Genomic DNA, 26033 nt, shown 5'->3' on the forward strand with positions numbered 1-26033 from the left:
CTATGGGAAAATGCAGCTCGAGTATAATTAAAAGGAACGATATGCAAGTTATACAAACAGACCATATATAAAGGTGCAATACCTCACTCAGGTCAGCAGAGGTCACTTTTCCCCACCAAGAGGCACAAACTTGACATGATGAATTCAGTTCTAAGCACTGATCGTCCAACACGAACAAAGACACAGCAACCTGATTTTTGGTGTTTAAGGTTTTTTTTGTCCGTTTTGTTGTTTTTTTTTTTTTATTTATTAAGGAAAAGCATAATTACTACAAATTACAAATGACACTAATAGCAAATCACATCAGCCTACAAAGCAGATATTATGAATATTCAATGATATAATACAAGACCTCATTCAAGTATTTTACATTTTTTCATTTTATATATTTTTTTGTTTCTTTTTAGTTACCTTTTTTAATCTGTGATAAGTCAAGGATTTTGCAATGTTATGAACTATTAACATAATGGATCATATACAGCTATTTAATTTATATGGCTTAATGGAATTTTTTGTCCTTTTCTGTCCCTCTACATCATAGCCATGTACCTCCAAACCCTGGCTTTCACCCGAGGCAACAGTGCCCCCACTGCAGGAAAAAAAAAACACCACAATAATAAAAATGTGGCACACCTCAAACCAGAACGCCAGCTGCTCGTGGCGGGGGCTTCACCGTGATGCGGCAAAGCAGACCTATGAAACGTAGGGCACTTAATCCCAGAGATATAGGTCATCAAATGACATAGGGACTCCTTGAGGAAGGGCACCCCCTGCTGGCCATAGAGTTCATGCGCCTCACCCCCTTGTCATCTGAAGAGTTCGGGCTTCAAAATAGTTACGAATCATTGACTGATGCATCAATTCTGAGAACTACAGCTACTTTCATCCTTTAAGAAAATGCAGGGGGGGGGGGGGGGAGGTAAGGATTCCTTACATAATCTGAAAGATGCCATGACAAAAAGAAACAAATGGAGACAATCCAGAATTTCTGAGATGGAAACGTATGCTTAAATAACTTTGCTGAAGATCACTTCAGTCACCAGCAGAGGGAGCCTGTGAGCATCTGGACCCTCTGAAAGAGTGTTCCAGGGTCTATTTATGGAGTCCCACAGAACCAGAGCTTGACCACAGTCAGAGCCACGTAGATGCCTGCCATCGAAGTTCTTCATCAATCCCATTGTTTCACTGTGGCATGCAGTTTGTAAACAAAGGATTTTTATTTTAAAAGAAAGCTTGTTTTCTAGACTCTTCCCATTTCTAATTCCAATTGCATGAATTTGTTCCTTAAAAGTCCAGCTCCCTTTATGCAAAACTGCGTTCCCATGTGCGACAGTTCAGAGGTATTATAGCTAACACAAACTCAGCACTGACATACCCAACTCCCTGGCAGACTAGAACACAGCAAATTAAACTTAAAATCACTAAAAGATTATGAGACCATTAAAAAAAAAAAAAAAAAAAAAAGCATTTACACATGTAAGGCAAATGTATATAGGGTTAAAAAGCATCTGGGAGCTGTAATCTTGGTTCACCGCTGTAAATTCACATTTACAGTGATTCAATTCGATGCGATTAACTTTAAAACCCTGCTGAGGAGCCATGGCGGATGATGGAGGCATGAAGAGGGAAACCGGGCTTCGTCCATGCAGGTCGGGGACTGCGATGACGAAGGAGCTGTGTACCAGGATGAGGCCTCAAAGCAGGACCCAAAATGGGCAGGGGGGGGGAGGCTTGTGTTCTTTGGCCGAATGTGGATGCAATTTTAAAACACTGGGATCAGGGGCGGTTGGTGAATCTCCCAGAAGGTGATTACTAGCAGTTTGCGTTTTATTTTTTCCTCTTCATGCATCTTGCATCTTGTGTGTGTGTTGGGGGGGGGGGGGGCAGAGAACTCATCACCTCCTTCTGCCAAGGTCCCCGCACCATTAAGGTACGCTGTGATAACCTTTATACAGTTTGTGTTTTGTTTACTCTTTTTTCTTATTTTTTTTTTCAAGTATTCGGAGTTCAAGTCCGCCTGGGATTCCGGCGACGGTGAGAGAAGGCGTTGACTCTCCTCCAGAGACAAGAGCTGCGGTGTGTGTGTGGGGGGGGGGGGTTGTGTGTGGGTGGGGGCCGGGGTAGTGCAGGCTGCAGGAAGCTGATTAGCCCTCCCCCAGTGAAGCTTGAGCACAAATTTAGCCACAAACTGCAAACACGATACGTAGTGGGAGGAGAGGCGGCAGCTGTAACAGACCAAAAGACACGTGGAAGACCATCAAAAGGTAGAAAGTTCTGGCGAGCAGGACGGGGGGGGGGGGGGGCGCCGTGCGGCCATGATGCGTTAGAATAACGCAGTCAGGATGACGTACAATCGGCTAGCGTGAGGGAAGGTGGGGCACAAACAACGTGGGGGGGGGGGGGGGGGGGGAAACCCCATTAAAATAAGGCAACTGTAAGAGGTCCAGCGCATCACAAGGGATCTGCACAACGTCCGTTTCTTTTTTTTTTTCCTGTCTCCCCAACTTTTGGTATTTTATTATTTTTTAAGTTCTGTTTTTCCTCATATTTTTCCAGCCCTCAAACCCAGTCAAGTAATTAACGGTCAAAGCACAAGTCTCCAGAATACCGCTCCACCAAAAAAAGAAAAAAAAAAAATAAAATTTTAAAAATAAGGTAAATAATTAAATTCCAAATGCGTAGTAAGGAATTACAGGACGTCTTTGAGCCAGAGTTACGGTGTCAGTTGGAGAAGTTGAAGGTAAAATTAAATAGAAATTAAAAAGAGAAAAAAAAAATAAATCCCACAAGACGTACGGCGTTCAAATCCACGGCCATCAAAATGTGGGTGAATAAAACGTTTTTCCTTTTAAACTGAAAACAGCTAAAAGCTCTCTCCTAGCAGTCCCTCCGGTCTAATTTGGATTAAAACCAAAACAAAACGGGAAAAAGGATAACGTGTAAAACACGGCCGCAGCCCCGAAGTCACAGGCCACTCGTTAAAATCTTCTCCGTCGTGCTCATGTCAATTTCCAGACCTCCTTGTGGCGAGAAACAAAAACATTGGGGTTGTGGTGGTGGTATATAACGGCATTAAGTTAAACAGCTAGCGGTCCCGCCAAGGCTACTTCGGTGACTTGGCGTCTGACGGCGCAGTGCGCTGGCTCGGGGGTTTGGCATCGTCGCTTGGTGCCCCCTGCTGGGGCTGGGGGGGGCTTGCGCTGGACTGGCCGCCGGACTGCGACGAGTGCCGGTGTCGGCCCTGGGATTCTCTACTCGACGCGTGCCTCTTCCTCCCGCCTTCCTCGATCGGGGGCTGAAACAGACGAAGCGACCGAGAGTCAGAAACACTGCGTGCATGGGAGCGGAAAACGGACGCACTGGGACCTGCACCACCAAGCAGGATTTCTTAGCCGGATAACGGATTTAAGGTAGCCTGGGCTAAAATGTAAGCGGATGGATAAAGTCCATTTCAACTGGGGTACCTTGTATCCGACAAATTATCTGGGCTAAGCAAAACATCTGGCTTCGCAATACGGGCCACCGGTGTGTAGTCACTCTATTATAGTTCTTATTTAATTCTATAATATTTTCAATTTTCATTTGAAGTAAACTTTTAAGTATTAAAGAAAGCATTACTTTAGCTAAACAGTATTTTTAAAAACGGTAAAGTATTTCATATTTGTTGTACAAGCTAGTTTCTGAAACGATAATCGTAGTTTTCATTTAGTTGTTCTTTATTTTCGTAACTTAAGTCAAGTTTACGAAACTTATAGGCTTTCGTCAACGATATTAACCTTTATGTCAGTGGTGCTGCAAGCAAAATTCAAGGATGACCTTGAAAAATGTAAATACAAAAAGCATTTGAGGAAAAATACGCATTTGATGAACTGGTTAATAACCAGTAAATATCTGGCAAATACCTTGTTTACTGTAGCACTGGAAAAGGCAGTTCATACTCTACTAACTGCAGAGTGGTGCAATGAGAACTTCACGCAAATCACACACATAATACACAAGAAGGTAAGTGAAAAAGAGATCGGTTACGAGTTGAGACTGTTCTCCTCGACAAGAGTCCAAAAAGCTCCAAAATATGGAGGTATTTCCAAAACGTGGTTATGATTAATGGGTACGGCAACGCAAGAAACCAAATATCCGAAAACGAAAATATTTGATAGTTGCAGCCCTAGAGTGCAGTGTTGGAGTGTGGTGACCTGGAGGAGCACAGCAGACTAGGAACGTCTTCCTACCACACCTGCCGACCACCTGGAAGCTTAAGCTGAAGAACTCAAAACCCAAGAGCTGCAGGTTCCAGGGCCGGGGCTCTGCTATTGGACCCTAGAGCTAAAAGGCGACCATCATACTCACGTCGACTCTGAAGTCCTCGAGGCGTTTGAACTTGCTCAGGTACTCTTGTAGCTTTGGGTCGATTTCCAAGCTTTTCGCTTTGGAATATTTCAGGAAGGCCCAGAACTTTTCGAGCCCGTATAGTTGGCCTAAGGAAATGGGGATGTGGGAGAAGAGACGGGAAAAAAATTCAGTGGAACTACCAAAGGCTGCAGAAAGTCTGTTCAACGTGTACAGGACGGCACAGCTCACCAGCTTCGTAGTCCTTGACGGTCTCCTCCTGAAAGTCTTTGAATATGTCCGGTCTGAACTTCCTCTCTAGGCCGTAGCTGTAATACCTGAAGAGGCACTCCAGACCGTACCTAAGCAGACACAGCAGACAAGGGTAAGAACTGCACTGTGCCGACAGTCCAATCCAGGAGATTAAACTCCTGAGGGACAATAGGAGGTAGTGATTACAAAGTGTTAAACTAGTCAACAGTGACCTATACTACACAATAACCAGCCCAGTTGCTGTACTTCCCTAAGTGAACATTGCCTCCAGGGCCAGACTGATTGCTAGCCTGTGATTGGTTATGGTCGTGTCAATATTATACATTAACCAATGAAGACCGCCGCGTGAGCGTGGGGAGCGGGTCGCACCTGTATCCCTCCTTTCCATCCTCCACCGCCAGCTGCCTGAACTCTTCGTACATCTTCCTGTTGAAGTGGTCCCGCAGGAAGAAGGACCAGAAGCGGAAGAGCGTGTTCATCTCCTGCGACTGCCCAATGCCCAGCCGCTTGCGCTCTGTGAGGGAGCCGAGCAGATGAGGGTTACGAACCCTGCACTTACACACACAGAGCTTCTTTGGGGGAATGCACATTACATCACGTTCATTTAGAAGATGCTTTTATACAAAGCAACATTCAAGGCCAGAGTAACATCACCCTTTAGTAAGGCCCTTAACTTCAGTTGCTCCAGGAATTGTCTGACCATGCCTTGTCAAATTTATATCAACTAAGTATAATAAAATAATGATTTTATTAATAAATAAGTATAAATATGACAATTATACATATCATGGGATTTGACCCCACAACCATCTGGGCATGGACAGAGATCCTTTGCTAATTCCATACATGCAAACTTGAATTTCCTGGCTGTGTAATACGCTCCAGATCAGCTTGACCCCGGCCTCCTCACGTACCGTTTAGGCAACGCCGGCGGTACTTGTGGTAAACATGCTGCGTGAAGCCATTTTCCTTGAGCAGCTCGTGCGAAGGGTGCTGGAACTTGGGCAGGGACTGAGGCGTGCAGCCAAAGTTACCCAGAGCCGGGGTGCCTTCTGAGGGGCTGGCGTTGGAACTGTGGTTGGGGAGCGGAGTTTAAACGCAGAGCGGAGACAGATTGGACCGAGGGCAGAGGATTCACTCAAAGACAATGAGCTGAAAATTTCATGGCACCTGGGACAGAAGGTCTAACCCTGTGCTTAAACACAGCACTAACATTTCATATTTACAATCAACATACAGTACGAATCCCTTAATAGCTACAATCCTGAACAAAGCAATGTTAAGGAAATATCCAAGCGGCTACATAACTCTTTCTTTAGCCGCTTTTATGTCCTACCTCAGACCCCAAACTCAGCCTAAGATAAAATGCACTTTAAAGACTCCAAGGATATATTCTTTATTCCTGGCAAAGGTACGTTTTTTTATTTTGCACCATCACGCATTTGTCCTGAAATCGGTGGGAGTCATGTGACCTTAGCATGACAGTGCCCTCACCTGACGGAGGCGGTGCGGGAACGATGCTCGCGGGAGTCCATCACCCAGCCCACATGGCACTCCATGGGGGGGTTCGAACTATGCCGGGTCTTCCTCTTGCGGGGGGTCTGACGGGAGGGGGGGGGGGAAAAAAAAAACAAACTTACATTTTATGTAGCAGAAACTTATCCAAAGCGACGCACGTGTTTGTGGAGGTAGGGTCAGACAATCCCTGGATCAATTAGGGATTAAGGGCCTTGCTCAAGGGCCCAATGCTGAAACCATTCAGCCGACTCTGGGATTCAAACCCACAACCTTCCGATCACAAACACAGCGTTCTAACCTTGGCGTCGACAGGTCGGCCCTCCTTCACCACGGGGTAGAAGCGGGGCGTCTGCGTGGGGTCCTTCAGCCTCGGCGTGCGGGGCGTCCGTGGGGTTCGGGCACTGCGGTAGTTGGGCGAGTCGGGCACGGTGGTGGGGAGGGAGCGGGCAACTGCCGAAGGCTCAGGGGCGCCGAACAGCTTGTTGGCCAATGCGTCTGTTGGGACTGCGGGTGGGGGGGTGGAATAAGCATCACATGCACTCAGTGGCCGAGGAACCTCAAGTTACGTCGAATTTTAAGCAAGAAACCGCCCTGAACACACAACTGACTTTAAGGGGGGCTTTGTTTCCATTTCATCATTTCATTTCCAATTCATTTAAATTTCATTTCATTTCATTTCATTTCAGCTTAAGAGGTCATTAGAAAAACCACCTCCCACCAAAAGTAACAATGAATAGCAGAGAACAGGATACCCTGTTCCCAATGTGGTAAATAGTCACTCAAACTCATACAATGTGAGGGCTACTTACTCTGCTGGGGTCGTGGGGGACCGGGTGGGACTTCCTGATTGGGATCGACAGGGGGTTCGGGGGTGAGGCAGTCGAACTCCTCTCGGCTGATGAGGTGGACCTTCTTGAAGTTCTCTACCTCTTGCTGTGAAGGAGTAAGCGAACAAAAATGCATCAGCTTTCAGGACATTGAAAGGGCTGTAGACAAACACACCAGGATTGTAAATTAGGTGGAATTCTATTCAGAAAACAATCGGAAAGCAGCGACGGTCAGGAATAACAAACACAAAAGAGAACAAATCCAACTCAAGCCAGACCAAAGTCTGCAGCATTGGCTTAAAAAAAAGAAGAAAAAAAGAAGAAAAGAAAAAAATGAAGTATCACCCCATGGAATGCCTCACGATAACCAGCGTAATTATGATTTTATTTAAAATCCCACAAGGGGGAAATTTAGCCATCGCAAGAAGGATTACCCGACATCCATGGAGATCCATATTCAGTTCAGAACCAGCCCACAGTCTCTTTATTTATAAACCAGCCCAAAGCCATTTATTTATAAACAACAAGTGAGTATCCAGAATGCACAGCTACGCCGGTGGGACGTGGCACGTGAGCGACTCAAAAGGAACGGCCCACAATGGCAGACCCAACGTCACACGCTCCGAATGTCCGGACAAATCCAGAAACAGCCTCAACAAAAAGACTACATTTCAGCTGGCCTTGGGGGTTGGGCGACACTCTAAAAATGGTCTCAGCGCGAGAACCCGGGAGAATAAATTGCTTAAGTTACTTTCAAAAGATTCAGTGATACAATTACGCAACAATGAAAAAAAATTCTGGAAGCTGACCTTCACTACCTCACAATTACAATAGGTGGCGCTGCAGAGTCCCAACCCAAGGAGGTTGGAGAAGACGGGTATGGCCCGCTCTCACCTTTATGGTGGCGTACTCGGGCTCGTATGTGTCGTCCCACAGGTCCTGCTCGTAGTAGTAGAGGCCGTCATTGATGACTTTGGCCAGCTCACTGGTCAGCTTGGAGCGGGATGTGTGGTGGCCCGTGCGGTCACCCCCGGGGTGCTTGCGCAGGTATGGTGGCGTCTGCGTGACGATCAGGATTTTGTTGACGTCGTGGTCATCGATTTCGCAGTCCGAGTCCTCGTCCGACCAATCGGTGAACGTGTTCCGCCGGCCGTCGATCTGTTCCATCTCCTCGTCGAACATGAAGTCCAGCTCCTCGGGCTCGTCCTGTTCCTCCCGCGCAGGAGGGCCGGGCAGCACCGGTGAGCGGGCCTCCTCCGTCTTCTGCGATGTTGCATACGACTGTCGTTGGCCGAGCAAAGATAGGGTCAAGGTGACTGGCCAATAACAACAGCTCTTTGAGGTGTGATGTACACATATATGGGAGGTGCTTTGCCAAATGGGTGGAGCAATAGCAATAAAGGCTGGCAGGTGAAGCTGTGGAAGCACCGACTCACCTTTGACCTGGAGGGTGACGGCCTGGGCCTCTTTTTCACCTCAATCCAGGATTCGGAGTCCAGGTCCGGCAGGCTGGCGGAGAGCCCCTTGGGCATCGTCTTAAGATTGCTGGCGTCTTCTGCCTTGGTCTGCACTGGCGTAGAGGACCTCGGGGACCCCGGCGCAGACCCTGTGCATTAGAAAGCCGCAGATGTGGAAGAAGCTCCGGCCACTTTGGCTACATGGGCCAGCAGGATCGTTCGCGGTTACGGCTAAACCCACTGGGTCAGTCACATGGATCCGGGCAGAAATCGGGAAACTGCCACCATCCACGTGGCCACGGCATCTTAATTGTGCAACGGCAATTTCATATTCCCGAAATTAAAGACCGTTAAGTGACTGCACTGGCCAGAAGGGCAGAGTAAAACCAGGAGAACAGCAGATGTATTCTGAAAGGTCAAACCATGTCGGTTAGAGGTACCAGGGTACCGAACCATGTTAACAAAAAAAATTCTGAATGTCAAAGAGGATTTGTTACATCAGAACAGCTACTCCGCAGCCAAAGCATATAGAGTGCCGTCTATCAGAACAGACGACGACTTTGAAACTAGGGGCCACAGATGCAATGTTCCCAAGCAGCAACTGAGGGCAAATAAAAATTTGCGCCCAGGTGAACGGAAGTGTCAACTCTGTGGATCCAGCCAATCAGAGCTGCAGTTTAGTCACATGAGCAAAGTCCCAAAACTTGTCATGCCGCTGGCCAAAAGGATGCGTTAAATTTTGTTACTGCGCCAGGGGCAGTTTTAGGACTGATGTGATCCTCTCGCCGCAGCTCCGGGGCGGGGTTACCTGACTGCTTCTCCGAAGCCTGCCGGGGCACAAACTCGGGGCAGTGAACGAGCTGCGAGAAGTCGGTCTGCGAGTGATCGGGCATGGCCAGGCCAGGCAGCGGCCACTTCTCCGGCTCCACCTTCCGGCGGATCTTCTGGTCGATCAGCTCCACCTCCTTGCTGTCCTTCAGTGCCTGAAATCACATTCGGGTGAGCGGACAGGAGGAAGCTGTTGGAAGTTGTGGGACTTTAATAAACACTCTAGATATAACAGTCCGCAATTCCCCGCTGCAATAACCCACGAAATTCCTTACACACTTACCATTGCATCAAATCTCGTTTCTAGTGTGGCATCAATTACCTTTTCCGATTTGTTTTAGTACATTTAAATTCCATTTATTTAACTGATGCTGTTTTTCAACAGAGTCCTAACCCACTGAGCTACACCGTTTAAAGCCCCTTAATTGAAAACAGACTGATCCAAGGAGGAACAGTCAATGAGCACCAGCCTGGAAGCCTCACCTCCAGTATGAGATTGATGTCGGTGGACAGGGCCTGGACCCGGTGGAAGCTGGCAATCAGGGCCACGGGCAGGAAGCCCTCCTGGTCCATCTTCCTGCGCAGGAAGAAGTCCCGCTCCAGGTTGTCGATGCTGAAGTAGTATTCGCTGCAGAACAAGAACGACAGCGGGTCACAATGGATAATCTGGCTTCGCGTCTTTGCCCTCGATACCAAGAAACAGGCAGCCCCGATGAGCACTTTGCCTCCAAGAAGTATAACGCAGAGGAAGGAGGAAGGAGACGTTCTGCTCACATTTGGCGCTTGATGTAGTCCTTCAGCAGGTCCTGGTCGACGGTGTATAGGTCGTTACTGCTCAGGTTGTCGTAGTAGTAGGTGACGGTACCGAACTTGTGACCGTATGCCCCGTCCTTAGGGTCGTAGGCTTTGTAGCCGTAGTGGTAATCGTAATGTCCTAAAAAGGAAGGGGGGGCATATTCAGACACATGGTGATGTGAAATAACGTTCTCAGGAGCACAGGGCAACATATATACATAAAGTTTATGGACAGACAGGACAGAGACCTAAGACACAGACATGACTGAAACTACACCGGAATCCTGCCTAATATGGACTCTCATCACTCACTTGGTTAGAAGTTTTCACAAGAAAAGTAACAACTGCGTGAATGGCTTTGAAGCGAAACCGACACCTGATCTGGGGTCAGGGGTGACAAGCTTCCGCCCCCTTGCTCTAGATTCCAGAGTCCCCGTGGCAACCAGACCAGGCTCCTCCCACTAATTTCCATGGGGACCAACAAGGCATGTTGCAATGGCTTCCCAGACCACATAGACTGTGATTCACACCACCACCTCCTCGGGGTGGGGACAGCGAGTCCCTGAGAACATTTAGGAACCTCTCCCACCGAAATGATCTCTCAGCGTTAGCACACTTGCCCACAGACATCTGTCTACGGTTTCCACCTTCCAAAGAAACGACTGCAGGTCAAGTAAAATCCTTTGAGGCAGTGATGCAAGACTCAGAACCGGCTACATGCCCAGCGACATTTTTGTAACAAGAGTCCAGAGATGACTCCGCTTTGGATGACTGGGGCAGGCAAAGCAAACGTCTCTGGGTCACAGCGCCACACCAGGTGTGAACCCCAACATTGTGTGCAAGACTACCTTCCATTCCAGATTTAAAACTGCAGCTGGCAGTCACTCTGGAAGCGACCGAGGACCCCACAGGGTAACCACAAAACAGACACCAGCCAACAAGTGGTCAGACCAGTGATTCTTCTCCAAAAGCCAACGGCCCACAGGAGCCCTGATTGCGGCATTGCGATTTCACAAAATAGGTCAGCTTTGGTAAACAAGCTGGGTGCAAATTTTGGATTGTGAATGTCAGACAGCCGACGGGTTCATCCAGAAGAGAGAGAGACCAAGAGGAGAGAGAGAGAGAGAGAGACACACACACACACACACACACACACACACACAGAGGTCATTTCTTTCAGGTCTGTCCACAGTGGGTGAAAATTGAGCAAGGGATTGTGGGATTAAGGACAGCAGACGACGAAGAGAAGCCACACAGTGACAGGGATCACATTTGGTCAAGCTTTGTTAAAAGAGAAAAAGCGAGAATGAAAAAAGCAGGCCACGCACCTCGGCCAGCGCCCCTGCCTCGACCCCGGCCCCTCCCTCGGCCCCGGCCGCGGCCCCTGTAGCCCCCCCGGAAGGGGGCGCCCTCGCTCTTCACGCTGGACACCTCGTCGTGGTCGTCCCGCCACTCCCGCTCGTACCGGCCGCTGTTCCAGTCTGCCGGGAGACAGGAACGCGAATTTAAGGATTTTTTATACATGCGAGGTACACAGTCAGACCATAACTTGCAGTGAAAGGAAAGGTGTTCAACAACCATAATTAATAAAAACAGTAATGTTAAAGGTAATATTAATAAGAAAAAAAATACAATAGAAAATTTAAAAAGGGAAAAAAAAATCAGATGTGCAGTAAAAGTCAAATGAATGAAATAACCCTCAGACTAAGGTGGTGGGACTCCACCTGCTACCTCCCCCCTCAACTCACCTTTCAGGTCGTTGCGGCCGCTGGGGGGCACACGGGGGACCTCATTCTGCCGCGTATTGTTCCGAGACGCCGATCGCTCCCTGGGGCCCTCCGACTTCACCTCGATCATCAGCGGCACCCACTTGTGCTTGTTTCCTGGAACGGGAGGGCGTCCGTCAGCTTTTGACACTCAGGCCGCAGAGGTGCTATCCCTGCAGCGGCCTCTAGGGTGCCTCAGTAGTCCTCTAAATGCAAATGGGGTTTACATGGGACCGGAGTCAGGAATGACGTGGCGCTGGGCACAGGTACGCCGCGGGGGCGTGGGTCAGAGTCTCGCTTGCTGATCTCGATCTCCGATTTACTGCTGTGCGGGGAAGCGGCTGGTCACAGCCATCCTCTCCACTGCCAAAGAGCAGCGGGTCGTATGGCTGCCGTTCACAAAGGCAGGACACACCAATCTCCACAAACCTCGGGTGTCTAAAGAGGAACCCCCCCTGCCCCAGATACAACCAAATAGCGTCGGAGGGGGTACAAAGCAACTAATGTTTGCACCTTTCTAAAGGGTTTAAAGCACAACTATGCAGAAAGCTATGGGTTTCCTAAGCAGTGTGAGCATTCCAGAGTACTAGTGCCAGGTAAAGGTTTAAACCAATAAATAATAATAGATACTTTTATTGATCCCCGTGGGGAAATTCTCTTCACCTCCACCATCTATGTCAGCAACTATGGCCACGAAGGGCAGCCAACCTGTTGTAGTGTCAGGGAACTGGGGGTTAAAGGCCTTGCTCAAGGGCTCACAGACGTGCTGAGGCCGGGATTGAACCAGCAACCTTCTGGTCAGAGGCACAAGGGCTTAGCCCACTGAGCCACATGCTGCCCCATCCAGAGGACTAGCCCCAGAGAAAGGTTCAGCCCCTCCAGAGGACTAGTCCCAGGCAAAGGTTTAGCATGATGCTTATGGACCGCAGGTGGTCACCAGTCAGGAGGGTACTCACCTTTCTTCTTCTGCCCGTTCTTCTGAGAGTCCTCATCTCCGTTCTTCTCTTCTCCGGAGTCGTCGGATTTTGCCTTCTGGTTCTCCTTGCTCTCCTCACTCTCTCGCTTCTCCTTCGACTCCTTCTTGACGACCATTTTCTTGGGTGCCTGAGGTGTCAGACATCACAAGCCGGCATTGAAGGCCACAATATATAAAACGCAATTATGAAATGAAAATCAAAACGCCACAACTGGGGGAAACGCTTTCGAATTAGACGTCTGGCCATTAGCACAAAGTTAAACGAAATAAAGTTTGCATTTAGAATTATTTGCTGCAATAAACATTTGTGCCCAATGACATGTGACTGTCTTCAAATCTTTTAAGAAGATGACGGGAACAGGGACTCAGCAGAGACGTCCATAAGCATTAACAGCATTTGGAACCGATTCTGAGTTTGACTAATCAGGTCTAGCTATGGGTCTTTAAGCACTGCGGTGTGAAGCACATGCTGGGACTAGCTGAACCCAGATCAGTTTTAGGCACCCCAAACTGGCCCAGCACCAGGTGTCGGGTATCACATCGGCCCTCGTGCCTTGAGATGAGAGACCAGATCACTGAACACGCACAACAACACGCAAATATTCGCAGACTCTCAGAAACGTCCAAAAGACTCAGCCAGGCAAGCTTAAATATTAACTGGACTTCCAGAGATAACTGGAACTTAATGAGTAATAATTTACCAAAAAAAAGCTCCCTTGTCCCCTTCTGTGGATAAATGAGTGACTTCATAATTGCGGATCTTCCCCAGTAGTGTACTGTTACAGTCCACAGGAATGTCCTCAAACAACATTTCACCTAACAGCTGTATTTTTTTAAAGACCCAGCAAGTAGGTATATGTGATAACTGGGTGTGAAGTGCACTGCATGGGGTATGCCCTTATTTTTTTTATACAGCTGTACCCCAGGGCCAGCTAACCAGGACCTTCTTGAGCTAAATTAAATGGTTTGTTCAATGGTTTACAGGCATGTAAAGATGCAATGAATCATGAGTGCCTTGAATGGACCGTGGTCAACAGTGGTGAGGATTCAGCGGCCAAACCCAACCGGTGAATGCCGGCAAGATCAACCAGTTCACTGCCTTTAGATGCGACAAAATTGGAAATATCAGCATTAGCACTGAGCCGGTATCTAGTACTGTTCCACAGTAATGTTAAGTTTGGGCTTTACAGGTCCACACTAAAATGTATTTGGTAAAAGCTTGTTTATGAAATACATCTTTATTTGACTAATAGATTTTAGAATTTTTAACAGAACTTTATGGATAAGTAACAAATGGTATCAAAAGACAAGTGCCCCAATCATGCCTGCTTATTCATATACTGTAGCAAAAATGTCATGCTGTTGTGCTTTGAGTCTTGCAAGAAACATTTCCATGCTTTAATCCCGGGTTCAAGGCAGATTGTTTCAACCACTAGGGGGCACCTGACTGTCAAAGCGGACAGAAGCTGATAAAGGCCACTGAACCAATGACGGACTTCACAGCTTTTGGGTGGGTCACCTGACCAAGACCAGTAGGCTGAGACGGAGGTATTCACGGTTCTGCTGGGTCTGGAAAAGGCCTAGTCCTACCACGCTCTGGTCCCTGTGGGACTTACTGGACCTCACTGGCAAGAACTCACACCTCTGTCCTAAACAATAAGTCATCAAACTGAATCCACCACAGAAATGAAAATATGGTAAATGGACTGCATTTATATAGCGCTTTTTACTACTCTTACGAGCACCAAAGCGCTTTACAGTTATGCCTCACATTCACCATCCACACACACATTCACACACCGGTGGGGGAGGCTGCCATGCAAGGCGCCAACCAGCTCACCGGGAGCAATTTGGGGTTCAGTGTCTTGCTGAAGGACACTTGGATGGGGTCAGGACCCGGGGCTCGAACCTGCAACCCTCCGGTTGCCGAACGGTAGCACTACCTCCTGCACCACCATCGCCCCAAAAAAGAAGGGACATGAGCATACTTCTGAGATGCATATCTTCTAAACTGTGACGAGGCACTTTTTGCTAGTTCTACATGAACGCAGAAATCAGATGACGCATAGCATGTCCAGTAGAATGCATGCATAGCAACGGGAAGCTTATACAGCTGTCTGTCATGAGAAGGCAGAATTTGCCAACACTGCGGCCACATAGCCATAATGTTGAGAAAGGCGATATATGAAATTAAATTGAATAATTACAGCGGCTTTTCCTGAATGGGTTTGTAATACAGCCTGGGCACGGCACATATTCTGCACAAACCCCCCCCCCCCAATTTTACCTTGATTTGCATGCATGAACCTCACCGTAGTAAAATATTGTATGTGCAGAGGTTATAAATATTAAACCATATTACACATATATTAAATATTAACCAGGAGATTTATTAATTTATGATAGACGAAAAACTTGGATAGACTTTACAGAAGTTTGTTTTTCCAAGACTTTCCCAAATTTCTCACCAAGAAATATCGGAAATATCGAGTTAGGCGTGAACCAAAAAGTTTAACTAAGCCCGTGTAAAGGGCTGTAGGTACAACATAGCACTTGCAAGCCAGGGTTTGGGAAACACCAGCGTGAAGCCAACCAAACGGCACCCCCCCACACCCGGAAATGGTCCGGCCCTCTGCACCAGAATAGCTATGGGGGTCCAGGAGCGGGAATCCCTAAAAGGGCATCCTTTCCGAGGGGATCCTGCTGCAGTTATTCCTAGCCCTGCCGTGACCCACATCACCGGCAGCCCTGTCTAAAAAAGGTGACCAGACATCGCTCTGAAATATCACTCACCAATACCCTTTGGACCTTCTCTTATGTAAGCAAGAAGCCGTTCCCATACTCATTGGACCCCCGCGGGGGGATTAAGCCGTACCTCTGTCCTAATATCGCCCCAGTGGCTGCAAACTATACTTCCCTCCAAATGTGTCACCCCCAGAGAGACTCAAACTGTACCTCGGCTGTGAGGTCTCACCAAGCACATTCAAGCAGCACCTCTAATATAAACAAACGGTATGCCCATATGCCCTCTAATGACCCCTCCTACTACCTTTAACCAGAGGTGGCAATTTCAGGTCCAGAAAGTAAAAATCCAGACCATGATTTACTTTCAACCAACCAGTTGAGTACTCTGTGACTGACACTTTATGCTCAATTGGTTGGTTGAAAGTAAATCATGGTCTGGATTTTTACTTTCTGGACCTGAAATTGCCACCTCTGCCTTTAACCAGAACAATCCTGCAAGCCACAGTATAAAACAGGGTCTGGTGCCAGAGTTATTTTTAATCTAATCATTGTTTTGGCCTACTGGTGTTTTCCACCAATCGGATGTCTCCTTTCGTTGACCCCGCCCTCTCGTGTCTAACTCCTAACCAGAGTGTAGGTACTACAGATGTACTCCACACCTCTTGGTCAGAAAACGCGAGGACAGGGGAGCACGGCTCCACCTACCTGCTGGTCCTTCGTGGCGATCTCTCCCGGGGTTGGCCAATTGTTTGCGTCACCGAAGTCTCCCACCTACGAGCACAGACACTGATGAACACCCTACACAGCAAACCTGACCTCTGCCATGGAAACCCCAATTATGGGGTTGTGAACGTAATCTACTCAAAGATGGCCACATTCCACCAAGCCCGTACAAACATGCCCACGCTCTCGTAATAAGGCTCTTTTTCTGGCGTCGGCCGGACAGCAAGGAGAACGTACCTTCGCTCCTCTCCGAGGACGGGGATTGCCTGCTCTCACCACCTTGGTTGGGCCCGATTGCTCTGTGGGGGCAGAAGGAAGGGGTTGGCAAGGTCGTGACACAACACCCACCCGGTTCTCGATCGGCGTTCGGCGACCGCGAACGTGAAAACGCGCCCGTACAAGAAAGCGACACTCTTCCGAAAGCAAAGCCGGCTGCTGCGTTTCAGTCTGCAGCTCCGCTGGGGCGGGGCGGGGCGGGGCACACCTCACCTGAGACTGGAGCATACCTTAACCACTTTTACCTGCTTTGACGGCAAAGCGCTCCGCATTCCTAAGGCAGACCGACCAGTACGAGACCAGCAGACTCAAGCTGAAACATCACAGAGCGGCATTTTCAGACGAGCACAAACCAACACATTGGTTAGTGAATACAGCTAGTACCCCAACATCTAAACAATAGATGAGTCAGATCAGACTAGTTTAAATTTGCATATATTTGTTAAATCATTGCAGCTTTCAGACATTGAACAAAGCAGACTGACTGATAGCAACCAATTTAATGTATTTTTCCTAATATAATAAACTAATGACCTTAATAACGTGTTAACCTATTGTTCTAGTGCAAGTCTTTAATGGGGGATGAGTTTTGAAAGTTAGTACAGTACAGAAAACCACAATGGAATTTTAAGAAGCTGAAGTGAGATCGGTAAAATATTTGCCTATAAGTAGCCACACGAAGGAGCGAAAGTGCTTCTTAATGATTCTGGAAGGCAAACTTTCCCAGAAATCAGCCTAGCGTTCAGATAAACATGCATAGAGTGGTTTCCTTTGTATCTGTCTGGTTATTAAGAAACTTTCAGATGCGTATCATTTTGCCCGAATTCCCCCACAAAACATCAGACTACGCAGAAATGCAGGCTTACCGAAGGCATCTTTCTGAGCCTTGTATTGTCATTCAGTTCCGTTTTAGCAGGTTCCGGGTCATTCGTGTCCCCATGGGGACAAAACGCCTTACCATTCTGCACCACTAGCCAGGGAATTATCAGCATGAACAGGAAAATGGGGCTGCTCGATCACGGCAAACACCATAATCACGATTATTTTGCTCAATAGTGAAATCACAATAATTAAACACAATTATTCATTGAGTTTTGCATTTTTTGGACTTAAATACAAGTTTTTTTCCCTTGAACTCTGAATATAATTTAATTGAGAACGAATAAAAAGGGAGCAGGTAACATTACTCTGGATTCATAACAAGCGAAAATGGGAGCATCATTTCGAAACAAAATGCTGCACAACCGTTACATCTCAATTGTTTTGTTTGATAATCATTGGAAGCCAAAGTCATAATTTAAAATTCGATGAAGTGGCCAGCCCTACCGCTTTTTTAGTCTGAGCAGTATTGATTTTTGCTAAATCCAACCTGCAGATTAAAGGCTCAGATGTGTTATTTAAATATGGACAAGAGCCTTGCAGATACGTCAAGTACAAGCTCTCAAAACAGAGCGGACTCCACAAACGAGCATTGTTGAGTCCTTTTAAAAAAAGCATACCTGCGTAAAGAAAGCTTATAAATCACTATTCCAGAAAAGTTACTTTCTTTACAACAGTTTATCTTTCAGTAAGACAGTATGCCAACTTCACAGCAGGCGCACGCAAGACGGATGACTGCGCATTAATCTAAACTAGGTCAATGCAGTCAAAACATGTGTTCACTTGGTCACTGCACACACACACACATACACACACACAAAATCAAACAAACAGGACATTTGATGGCAAGCATTTCACTCTATTGAGAGTCAGGTCACTTAAAAGGGCACTAAGCATGATGAAGCTTCTTAATGGCGTGGTCAACCTACAGTATCCGTCACAAGCCAACATGCCAGGACAGACTGCTACAGGTCACCCTGCGTCACCATGGAGATATGGGCAAGCTGCCGCAGATTGGATGGCGCAGGCAGTGGAGCGAGCAACTGGCGAATCGCGAGGCACGCAGGGCCACGCAGCCAAGACATTCTATCCAGGCAAAGACCCCCAACAGAGTGACGGTGATGAAATTCCTCCAGGAAGACTCTTCACAACGGTACAACGTGCGATAATCAGACCTGGTCTGTTGTGCAGGATAAAGACTCACCGTCTTCCCGCATCTCTGCCCCCACAAGCTGGTTCCCAACACACTCCTGTCTACCACAGCTGAAACACCAGCGTCCTACTTATGAACAATGGAATACGACTGAAATCTACCACAGTGCTGCGAGGTAAAGATGAGCGTTGGAATAAGTACGAAACAGTTACAACGCGATGTGGGAAGAGTACGTTTTTTTCAGCTGCTTGCTGCAAAATTCATCCATCAAACCGCTTCAGCGCAAAACGGATGTCAAGCAAACAATTAAATCCATCACCAGGCGATGTGTCAGGTGTCTTTCTCCAGTGTACTGGCAGGTTGGGGGTGTACAGGCTGGGGGTGTACAGGCTGTAGATGAGATACACCCCACTTCTGGGACGCGGTACTGCTGACAATCTGAACACGGAAGCTTGACAGTCGGCATGGCGTAATACACCTTTAAATGAAAAGGCCGCAGACCGTCAATCCTCCCCCCCACCACCAGCTGAAATGTCACTTATTAAGGCTAAATTTAATTAGCATTCCCAGGATACAAACGAACATCTGAGCTCAGCGGGCCTAAGGGACGCAGCTGAAAGTGTGGGGAACGCTCTAGATTAATTCTTGATTTCGTCGCGCCTTACAGTGAAATATCCTTCTTTCTGGTTAACGTGTCGGGTCGGGTACTTTAGAAGACGACCCCACCAGAGTAAACCGTACCACCACTGTTGATAACGATGCATTTTTTTCACTGACCCTCAGCGAGGTAGGAAAACACAAATACAGAAATCATTCTTGTTTAATGGTCTGAACGTAGAGACTAAAAAAAATGCAAACCAGGACACTACCTGGCAGCCGAAATATAAAGGATTATATGCTTCAGAGAAAGTTGGTAGACGAGATATTTATTATCCATACTAATGCTTCCGAGAACCCCACTGCTGATTAAAAAAAAAACGCAAATAAAACATGTCACATAAAAGTACGACTTTTACGGTACGAACCATTAAATACGTGATACACGCTAATAGCTTGGAACAAAAACGCCTGAAATGCTACGCTGTTAAATTCAAGATAAAGACCTTCGACACCCCCCGCCCCTCACTCGCAGCTGAAGGTGGGGTCTGACCCCAACACCACCTGTGAACAGGCATCAGTGCAGAGTTCAGTGGTCTCTGACAGCTCCTGGGAACTACAGTGCAGACCAAGCCCCTACCAGCACCCTAACCCTAACTCTAACCGCACCCCCCACCCTCACGGCCCACGGCCACAACACATCCGCACACACCGGACTGCATTCCAGCCCCCCCCCCCACCCACCCCTCAGGTGTGTGCTGCTGGAAAATTCTCACAACCTTTTAACAGCTTTTTTTAAATCCCAAATGAGAAATCTCCAGACGTGAGCAACAAACACACGTGTGAGAAAACAAAAACAATCCGCCGGATAGGTCCTTACCCCCCCCCCCCCCCCCAAAAAAAATAAGCACCAGGGGCACCAGACAAATACCTTGACCCTGTGTCCGGACCCAAACTAAACTCCCAACTGTGTGTATTGTCTCTCCCCGGGTTGCGATGTGGCTATCGCAAGGTAAAAATGCATTTTAAGAGAGTACACCTAACCTAACAAACATCATAGCCTAGTCTAGCCCACCTAAAACAGGCTTGGAACAATTATTTTACCCTAAAGTTTTGCAAAATCATTAACACAAAGCCTGATTTATAAAAAAAAAAAGTGCTGAATGTAATTTACTGAATAATGTCCTGAAAGTTACAAACAGAATGGAACCAGAATATCCATTATAAGGTCTAAATATAGTGACACAGACCATTGTAACCCAGTGAGGGTCTGTATATTCATACCTCAAGTCAAAAAGAAGCACTCCAACGTGCCCGTATTTATCATTGTGCAAAACACAAGTAAAGGATCGTTTTCATTTGTTCGAGGTGAAAATCTTAGGAAAGCGAATATAGCTTATTGCTGACATGTGAATCCTGAAGCTCTGGGGGGAAAAAAACCAACGTACCAAAAAAACAATTCAAAAATCTTTAAAAAGTGGAAAATCGCGGAGATGGAAACAGAGCTTTCGGCACTGCGTGCTGCCGCTTATCACGTCACCCCGACTGCTCTCTGATGTTCCCTTTTCCAAAAAAAGATTCGCAACCAGCTGATCGCGGCACATAAATATTTTATACTGGGCATCTGCCGCCAATGGAGGTACAGATCATGCAAGGGCACGACCAGCAAGGGGAGCGGGGCAAACGCCGAGCCTGACGGCAACCCCCCGGGGACGGCCGCCGGACTGGCTGACAGCCACCAAGCCTGGCTGGAAAAACCAGGGGTGAAGCCATCATATGGTGGAGATGTGTGTGGCACAAGGGCAGCAGAGTGGTTACAGAGTTGCGGGGGGGGGGGGGGTGGATTGGGGTTAAAGTTTTGCCGTTTCTAGACAAAGATGCACAGAAAGACTCCTGCTTAGCAATTGTACTAACTCATACATAGCAACGAATACTTAACATTATGTACCAGGAAGCAGAAAAAAAAGCTAATAAAAATAAAATTGTGTTATGGTGTCAAGATTTAAATCATTAAGGAACGCCCAGCCCTTCCATGCAAAGGCCGTTTTCCTCAGAACTATGTTTATATCTGAAGCCTAATTTAATACCGCAACTGACACAACCACGCTAAGTGTTTGCTGATCAGTCATGTCCAATATTAGGTCTGAGGCGAGCCGGAGAAACCGCGGCACAGGACGGCAATTCAGCGGCCAAATATGGTGGGAAAAGGCAGCGGCTGGGAACATGCCTCGGCAGCGGGTCATGTGATCCGCGCGGCGACGTCGCCGGCCGCTGACTGGCAGGCAGGCGGATTGGGATTCTCGGCCTGAAGTAAAAGCAAGCAACCCTCCCACTCTCTCTCTCTCTCTCACACACACACATACACCAAAAGAGAGAGAAATGCACCACATGCCGCCAGCGTCTCCCCCCCCGAAAGGCACAGCCCAGTGAGAACGTTGGGCTGCATCCACATCACTCCACCCCAGACACGAGCTTCAGATAAGAGGCTGCAGGAGCCACTGGGGCCAAAAAAAAAAAGCTGTAGGGGGATTTTAAAAGAAGGCCGTCGCTGGCCTTTAACGTGGGTCTCCCACTGGCAGATTCCCGAAATCACAGGGGGGATACGGAGAGAGAATGCTGAAATCGCGGGGGGGGGGGGGGGGGGGGCTGTTAATAAAATTGGCACAGATAACTCAATGTGTATTAGTAATATGAGGTCAGAAGCAATATGGGTCGTGGGTGAACGCGGTGCTTAAAAACACGGATTCACCTGCAGGGTTTCAGCATGTGTCCTAGCAGCTGCTGTATTCCTGAAGGCGCGCGAACCTGTGACACACCTGCGTCTACAAGCAGGGGAATTTAAGGTGCTTCATACAAGCCCATAAGAACATTCCTCCAGACTATCACACTGCTGGCAAATTATACACTTTTGGGCTGTTTTTAGGCCTTCCTATTAAACCCACGAGGAGAATGTCTACGAATTAAGTTTAGAAGACGGACAACCTCTGTCATTATAAGAGTGCATGCGTTTCACCAAAGGTCTGATTAGAGACCTCATTGGCTGGATGAGAGGACGCACCGTCCAATCGTGCGAGTGGGAACATCCAACCAGGCCATGATCCAGAGGAAGGTCTGACGCTGACACCTGCCCTGAATGCAGTCAGACATTTATTTAAAACCCAAGGGAGTCGTTTCGAGGGACAGGACAGACATATTCAGAAATGCACTCTCTGGGTGTGTTTTCCAAAGACATGTTTATGTCGCACTATTGGCACACACTTATCCTGAAAGCCAATAAAAGGTCAACAAAAAAGGCACATGACGCTGCCCACATCCCACCCATGTGTCATAACAAATCTTGCTTCCTGGAATCCAAGCTTCACTTTTTTTTAACAGAAACATGCACAGCTACCTTATGACATAACGCCATTTCCTACAGTGCCTTTGGTGAGGTATGGGGGGGGGGGCGTGTATGTGTGTGTAATGCAACATTCCAATAAACCCATTTCTAAATATTTTGACATGAAGCAAAGGACACCAGGACACCCCGCAACCCGCTCCATGTGGAAAGTCAAATGCTTTCAAACTGCAATGCACCTACATGCGGCAGGCAAGGACATCAGGTTGGCCATTCTCACCAGCGTTTCACAAACAGAATGTAACCTTGAGCAATTTGCACAAGATAGCTGGATATATTGACTAAGAAGTGTTAATCTAAACCTGAAGGCCAGCGCGTGTATCGGGTTACTCCAATTACCGTTTCCCTCGTTATAAAATGCATCAAAGACATTCGGACCGAAAAAAAGACCTTCCTGATACAAAGTTTCCACGCTACTAAAAAAAGTCGAGAACTTAAAAACTTCAAAGCAATGACGTGTCTCGACTTTTTCCATGGTAACGAATCTCGAGAAGTAACACATTGTATAACTATGGGTCCGTTTCCGGCGAAAGCTCCCCCACCAGCAGCTGTAAACGGCAGCAGTAAGACAATGGCAAGACGAGCAAACCAGGGTGTCACTGCGCCCGTGGGGGTGGGGCGCCCTCGGCGACTACAGCTACGTGTCGGTTAAAACGATCTGAAATAAGACCCAAGGACCCGGCTAAATGAACCTGCAGCACGCTTCATTTAGGCGTGTCGCCGCACCGAAACACCGCCATGCAGACAAACACCACGTTTCCAATGACCGATGTACTACGGTCACGTGTCTCTAAACCACGTTGCCTCGCACTGGAGGATTGTGGGAATTGCCGATTAAGCTACACTGACAAAAGGGCCGCTTTAAGCTAAGAATTGAACAATTCCATTAATCGGGCAAATCCCCGCAGTGACGCCCCCTCCTATTTACAGTTTACAGGACCGGTAATCGTTGGACATGCCCGCGCCCCCCGTGCAAATATGCTGACTGTGGGACGGGCCCAGGCGCTAGCGGCGAGCAGCCTCCGGACCGCCATATGCAGGGAGGCTCGTAAAACGCTTTTGGGGTGCAGAAATCTTCACGACCAGACATATAACCACGACACCCCCCGTACCGAATCACATGCACACCCTCCGATCCTCCTCTTATTCGAGTCGTTCGGGACGGTTTGGTATGATGGGTGTTTCCAACGACCGACGGCTGAGTCACACGTGGAGAGACCATGTGATGGTCCATAACAAACGTCCATGGAAGCGAGATTGCAGCCCCAGCTTCGCCCCAACACCCACCCGAGATAAACACACCATCCTACCCATAGCCTGCGTGCATCTCCGAGCGCTTACGGTGGGGAAAAGGGCGCAGGGCGCCTTATGACAGCTGCCTCCCGGCCACCACGCCGTAGGCCCGACGAGCCATCGGCTAGCGACAGGGAGGCTAAAGCACTTAGCCGAAAGGACGATCTATGCTCTCCGATGCTTAAAACAGTCAATGTGTGCTGCTTCCAGGGCAAAAGCCTCAGGTACCGGAATGCTTGGTACTAAATGGGTAAAAACATGTAGTCCTCGTTTATTTTTGCCATAATGGCAATTTAGGAGAGCAGCACCGCACTAGAATATAAATCGTAAAATAATCAAGGCACGACTAGTATAAAAGAACAGTGAGCTGAACACAGCAAAGTGCACAGAACAGCAGGCCGCCTGACAGAACCGCTGTGCGGACGGGACTAAGCACCATGCGGGACTAAGTCGCCCGGGACCGGGGGCCTGTCATTAGCTCGACGGGGTGCTCACACATGGCTACCGGCTGCAGCACTAAAAGCTGAACACCAGGTCCAGTCGCCAGTTAGAAGCGGCACGCCAGTCCGTGCCGGGCTCGGGGGGCTCTCCGCAGCGCCCAGCTGCCGTCCCATTCCCAAAATGGTTTCGGGCCCTGCTCAATGCATAGCCTATTCTTAGCAGCTAGCCTGCTAACGCGCAGCGCCCTCTTCCCCCCCCGGAGCCGTCGCCTTGCATGTCAGACTGGCGGGGCCCGGGTCCCGATCTACCGCCGCATGACCACCGGCAGCCGCCCGCTTTTAAGCTCGGACGCCGTAGAGAAAGAGGGAGGCGGGGATACGTACCGGGATGCGCCTGTCCGTTCACGCTGACCACGGTCATTTTCTTAGTCCACGGGTTCACCTTGGGCGGGGGAGCCTCGGTAAACTCCTTCCTGGCGTTTCCTTCTCCCTGACCGCTGTCGTCTTTGGAGTTAGCGGCCTCCTTATCGCAACTCTCCTTGTCTTGGGTGCCGCCGCAGTCCTTCGCCTGTCGCCTGCCCTGCTCCTTCAAGGCTAGCCCTCCCTGCTCGGACTCGCCCCCCTTCGCGTTGTCTCCCCCGGCCCCGGCGGCCGCCTGGTTGGACCCCTGCTCCAGGCAGCCCTCGTCGCGTTTGGTGTTGCCGGCGTGCCCATGCTCGTCTTGCTTTAACAGAGGGTTGTTAGGCAGGAGAGTCTCCACCTGAGTGGCCATTTCTCCTTTTCCCCCTTTCTCAAATTCGCCTTCAACTCAAGAATACAAATGTCTACTCCGCGATTCAGCTGTTTTTCTCCCCCCTCCGTCCACTCCACCCCTAGACCAAATACACTTCAGTCTAAGACGCAGAGTGGTCAAACTGAACTAAACATATAAAGAAAGCGCCTCCGACACCTCTTTGAATCCTTTTTCGCTAATCACCAGTAACAGCAGCAATATGGAAGAACACCACGCGATCGAGGGGTGCGCGCACGCACGCGCAGGGGGGGGGGGGGGTAGTGAGCACGCAGTGGGCTCTGGGTGGCGCGCCCGCACGCGCTTGGGCGTAATGAGCACGTATAGGTGCGGGGGGTGGGGGGGAGGCGCGCGCGGACGAGAGCAAGAGGCGTAATCGTAGGGATAATGTAATAGTTCGCCCCGAGTGCCTCTTCTTCCGTTTCACAGGTCTTTGCTTTAACACGTGTTTGCGCGGAAAGCGTGTATAGTATTGCATGTTTGTTATAAGTATTAAAATGAATGGTTTTCCTAAAATTGTTCATACCAGTGGCTTAAAACTCTCTTGCACTTATTTATAATAAAAAAAAGTTTCGCAGATAATACTTCACCCAGTGTCCCTGTGCATCAAAGCATTTATTTGTTTCTAAACATCATTTTCAAAAACCTACAGCCCAGATGATTGTAGGGTAAAACAACAGCAGGTCAATTAGCTGCCGGTGCATGTTCTGCACTCTACTGCATTGGCCCCTGAATGGCACTAGTGTCTTAGCTTTTGCTGTGTATGAAGAATCCATAGATACGGAGGTGAAAGGCCTTTTCCTGCTAGTCAAGCTAGCAGCCGACTGTCTTCCGCATTATGGAGTCATGATGTTTGTTCATGGATGGTCTGTTTTGCTGTTTTGCATACATCCATTGAATATAACCACTTATCTAGTACAGATTTGCAGGAAGTCTGGAGCCTATACCTGGATGGGATATTAGAACACGCACAC

General features: G+C 48.3%; 1 protein-coding gene across 1 annotated transcript; it reads right to left on the bottom strand.

Annotated features, from left to right (window-relative positions):
- Positions 1-194: 194 nt before the first annotated feature.
- On the bottom strand, positions 195-25305 carry larp1 (La ribonucleoprotein 1, translational regulator). The gene is made up of 19 exons (XM_023845019.2): positions 24654-25305; positions 16472-16533; positions 16217-16282; positions 12747-12894; positions 11773-11907; positions 11353-11505; positions 10004-10163; positions 9713-9857; positions 9210-9384; positions 8381-8550; positions 7839-8225; positions 6927-7050; positions 6416-6621; positions 6094-6200; positions 5514-5671; positions 4969-5113; positions 4579-4688; positions 4348-4475; positions 195-3295 (listed from the first exon to the last, which is right to left on the bottom strand). The coding sequence occupies exons 1-19, from the start codon at positions 25039-25041 to the stop codon at positions 3104-3106; spliced, it is 3159 nt and encodes a 1052-aa protein (XP_023700787.2). The 5' UTR covers positions 25042-25305; the 3' UTR covers positions 195-3103.
- Positions 25306-26033: the final 728 nt, after the last annotated feature.

This window comes from Paramormyrops kingsleyae, chromosome 24, assembly GCF_048594095.1.
Source record: "Paramormyrops kingsleyae isolate MSU_618 chromosome 24, PKINGS_0.4, whole genome shotgun sequence".
NCBI classification, from domain to species: Eukaryota; Metazoa; Chordata; class Actinopteri; order Osteoglossiformes; family Mormyridae; genus Paramormyrops; species Paramormyrops kingsleyae.

Excerpts from the sequence above, each read along its gene's own strand:
- larp1 (XM_023845019.2), bottom strand. The coding sequence starts at position 25,041 with ATGGCCACTCAGGTGGAGACTCTCCTGCCTAACAACCCTCTGTTAAAG. Across the intron at positions 6,622-6,926 it reads TCCCCCACGACCCCAGCAGA|TCCCAACAGACGCATTGGCC; the intron begins GTAAGTAGCCCT and ends CCCCACCCGCAG. Across the intron at positions 4,476-4,578 it reads CGTCAAGGACTACGAAGCTG|GCCAACTATACGGGCTCGAA; the intron begins GTGAGCTGTGCC and ends CCATTTCCTTAG.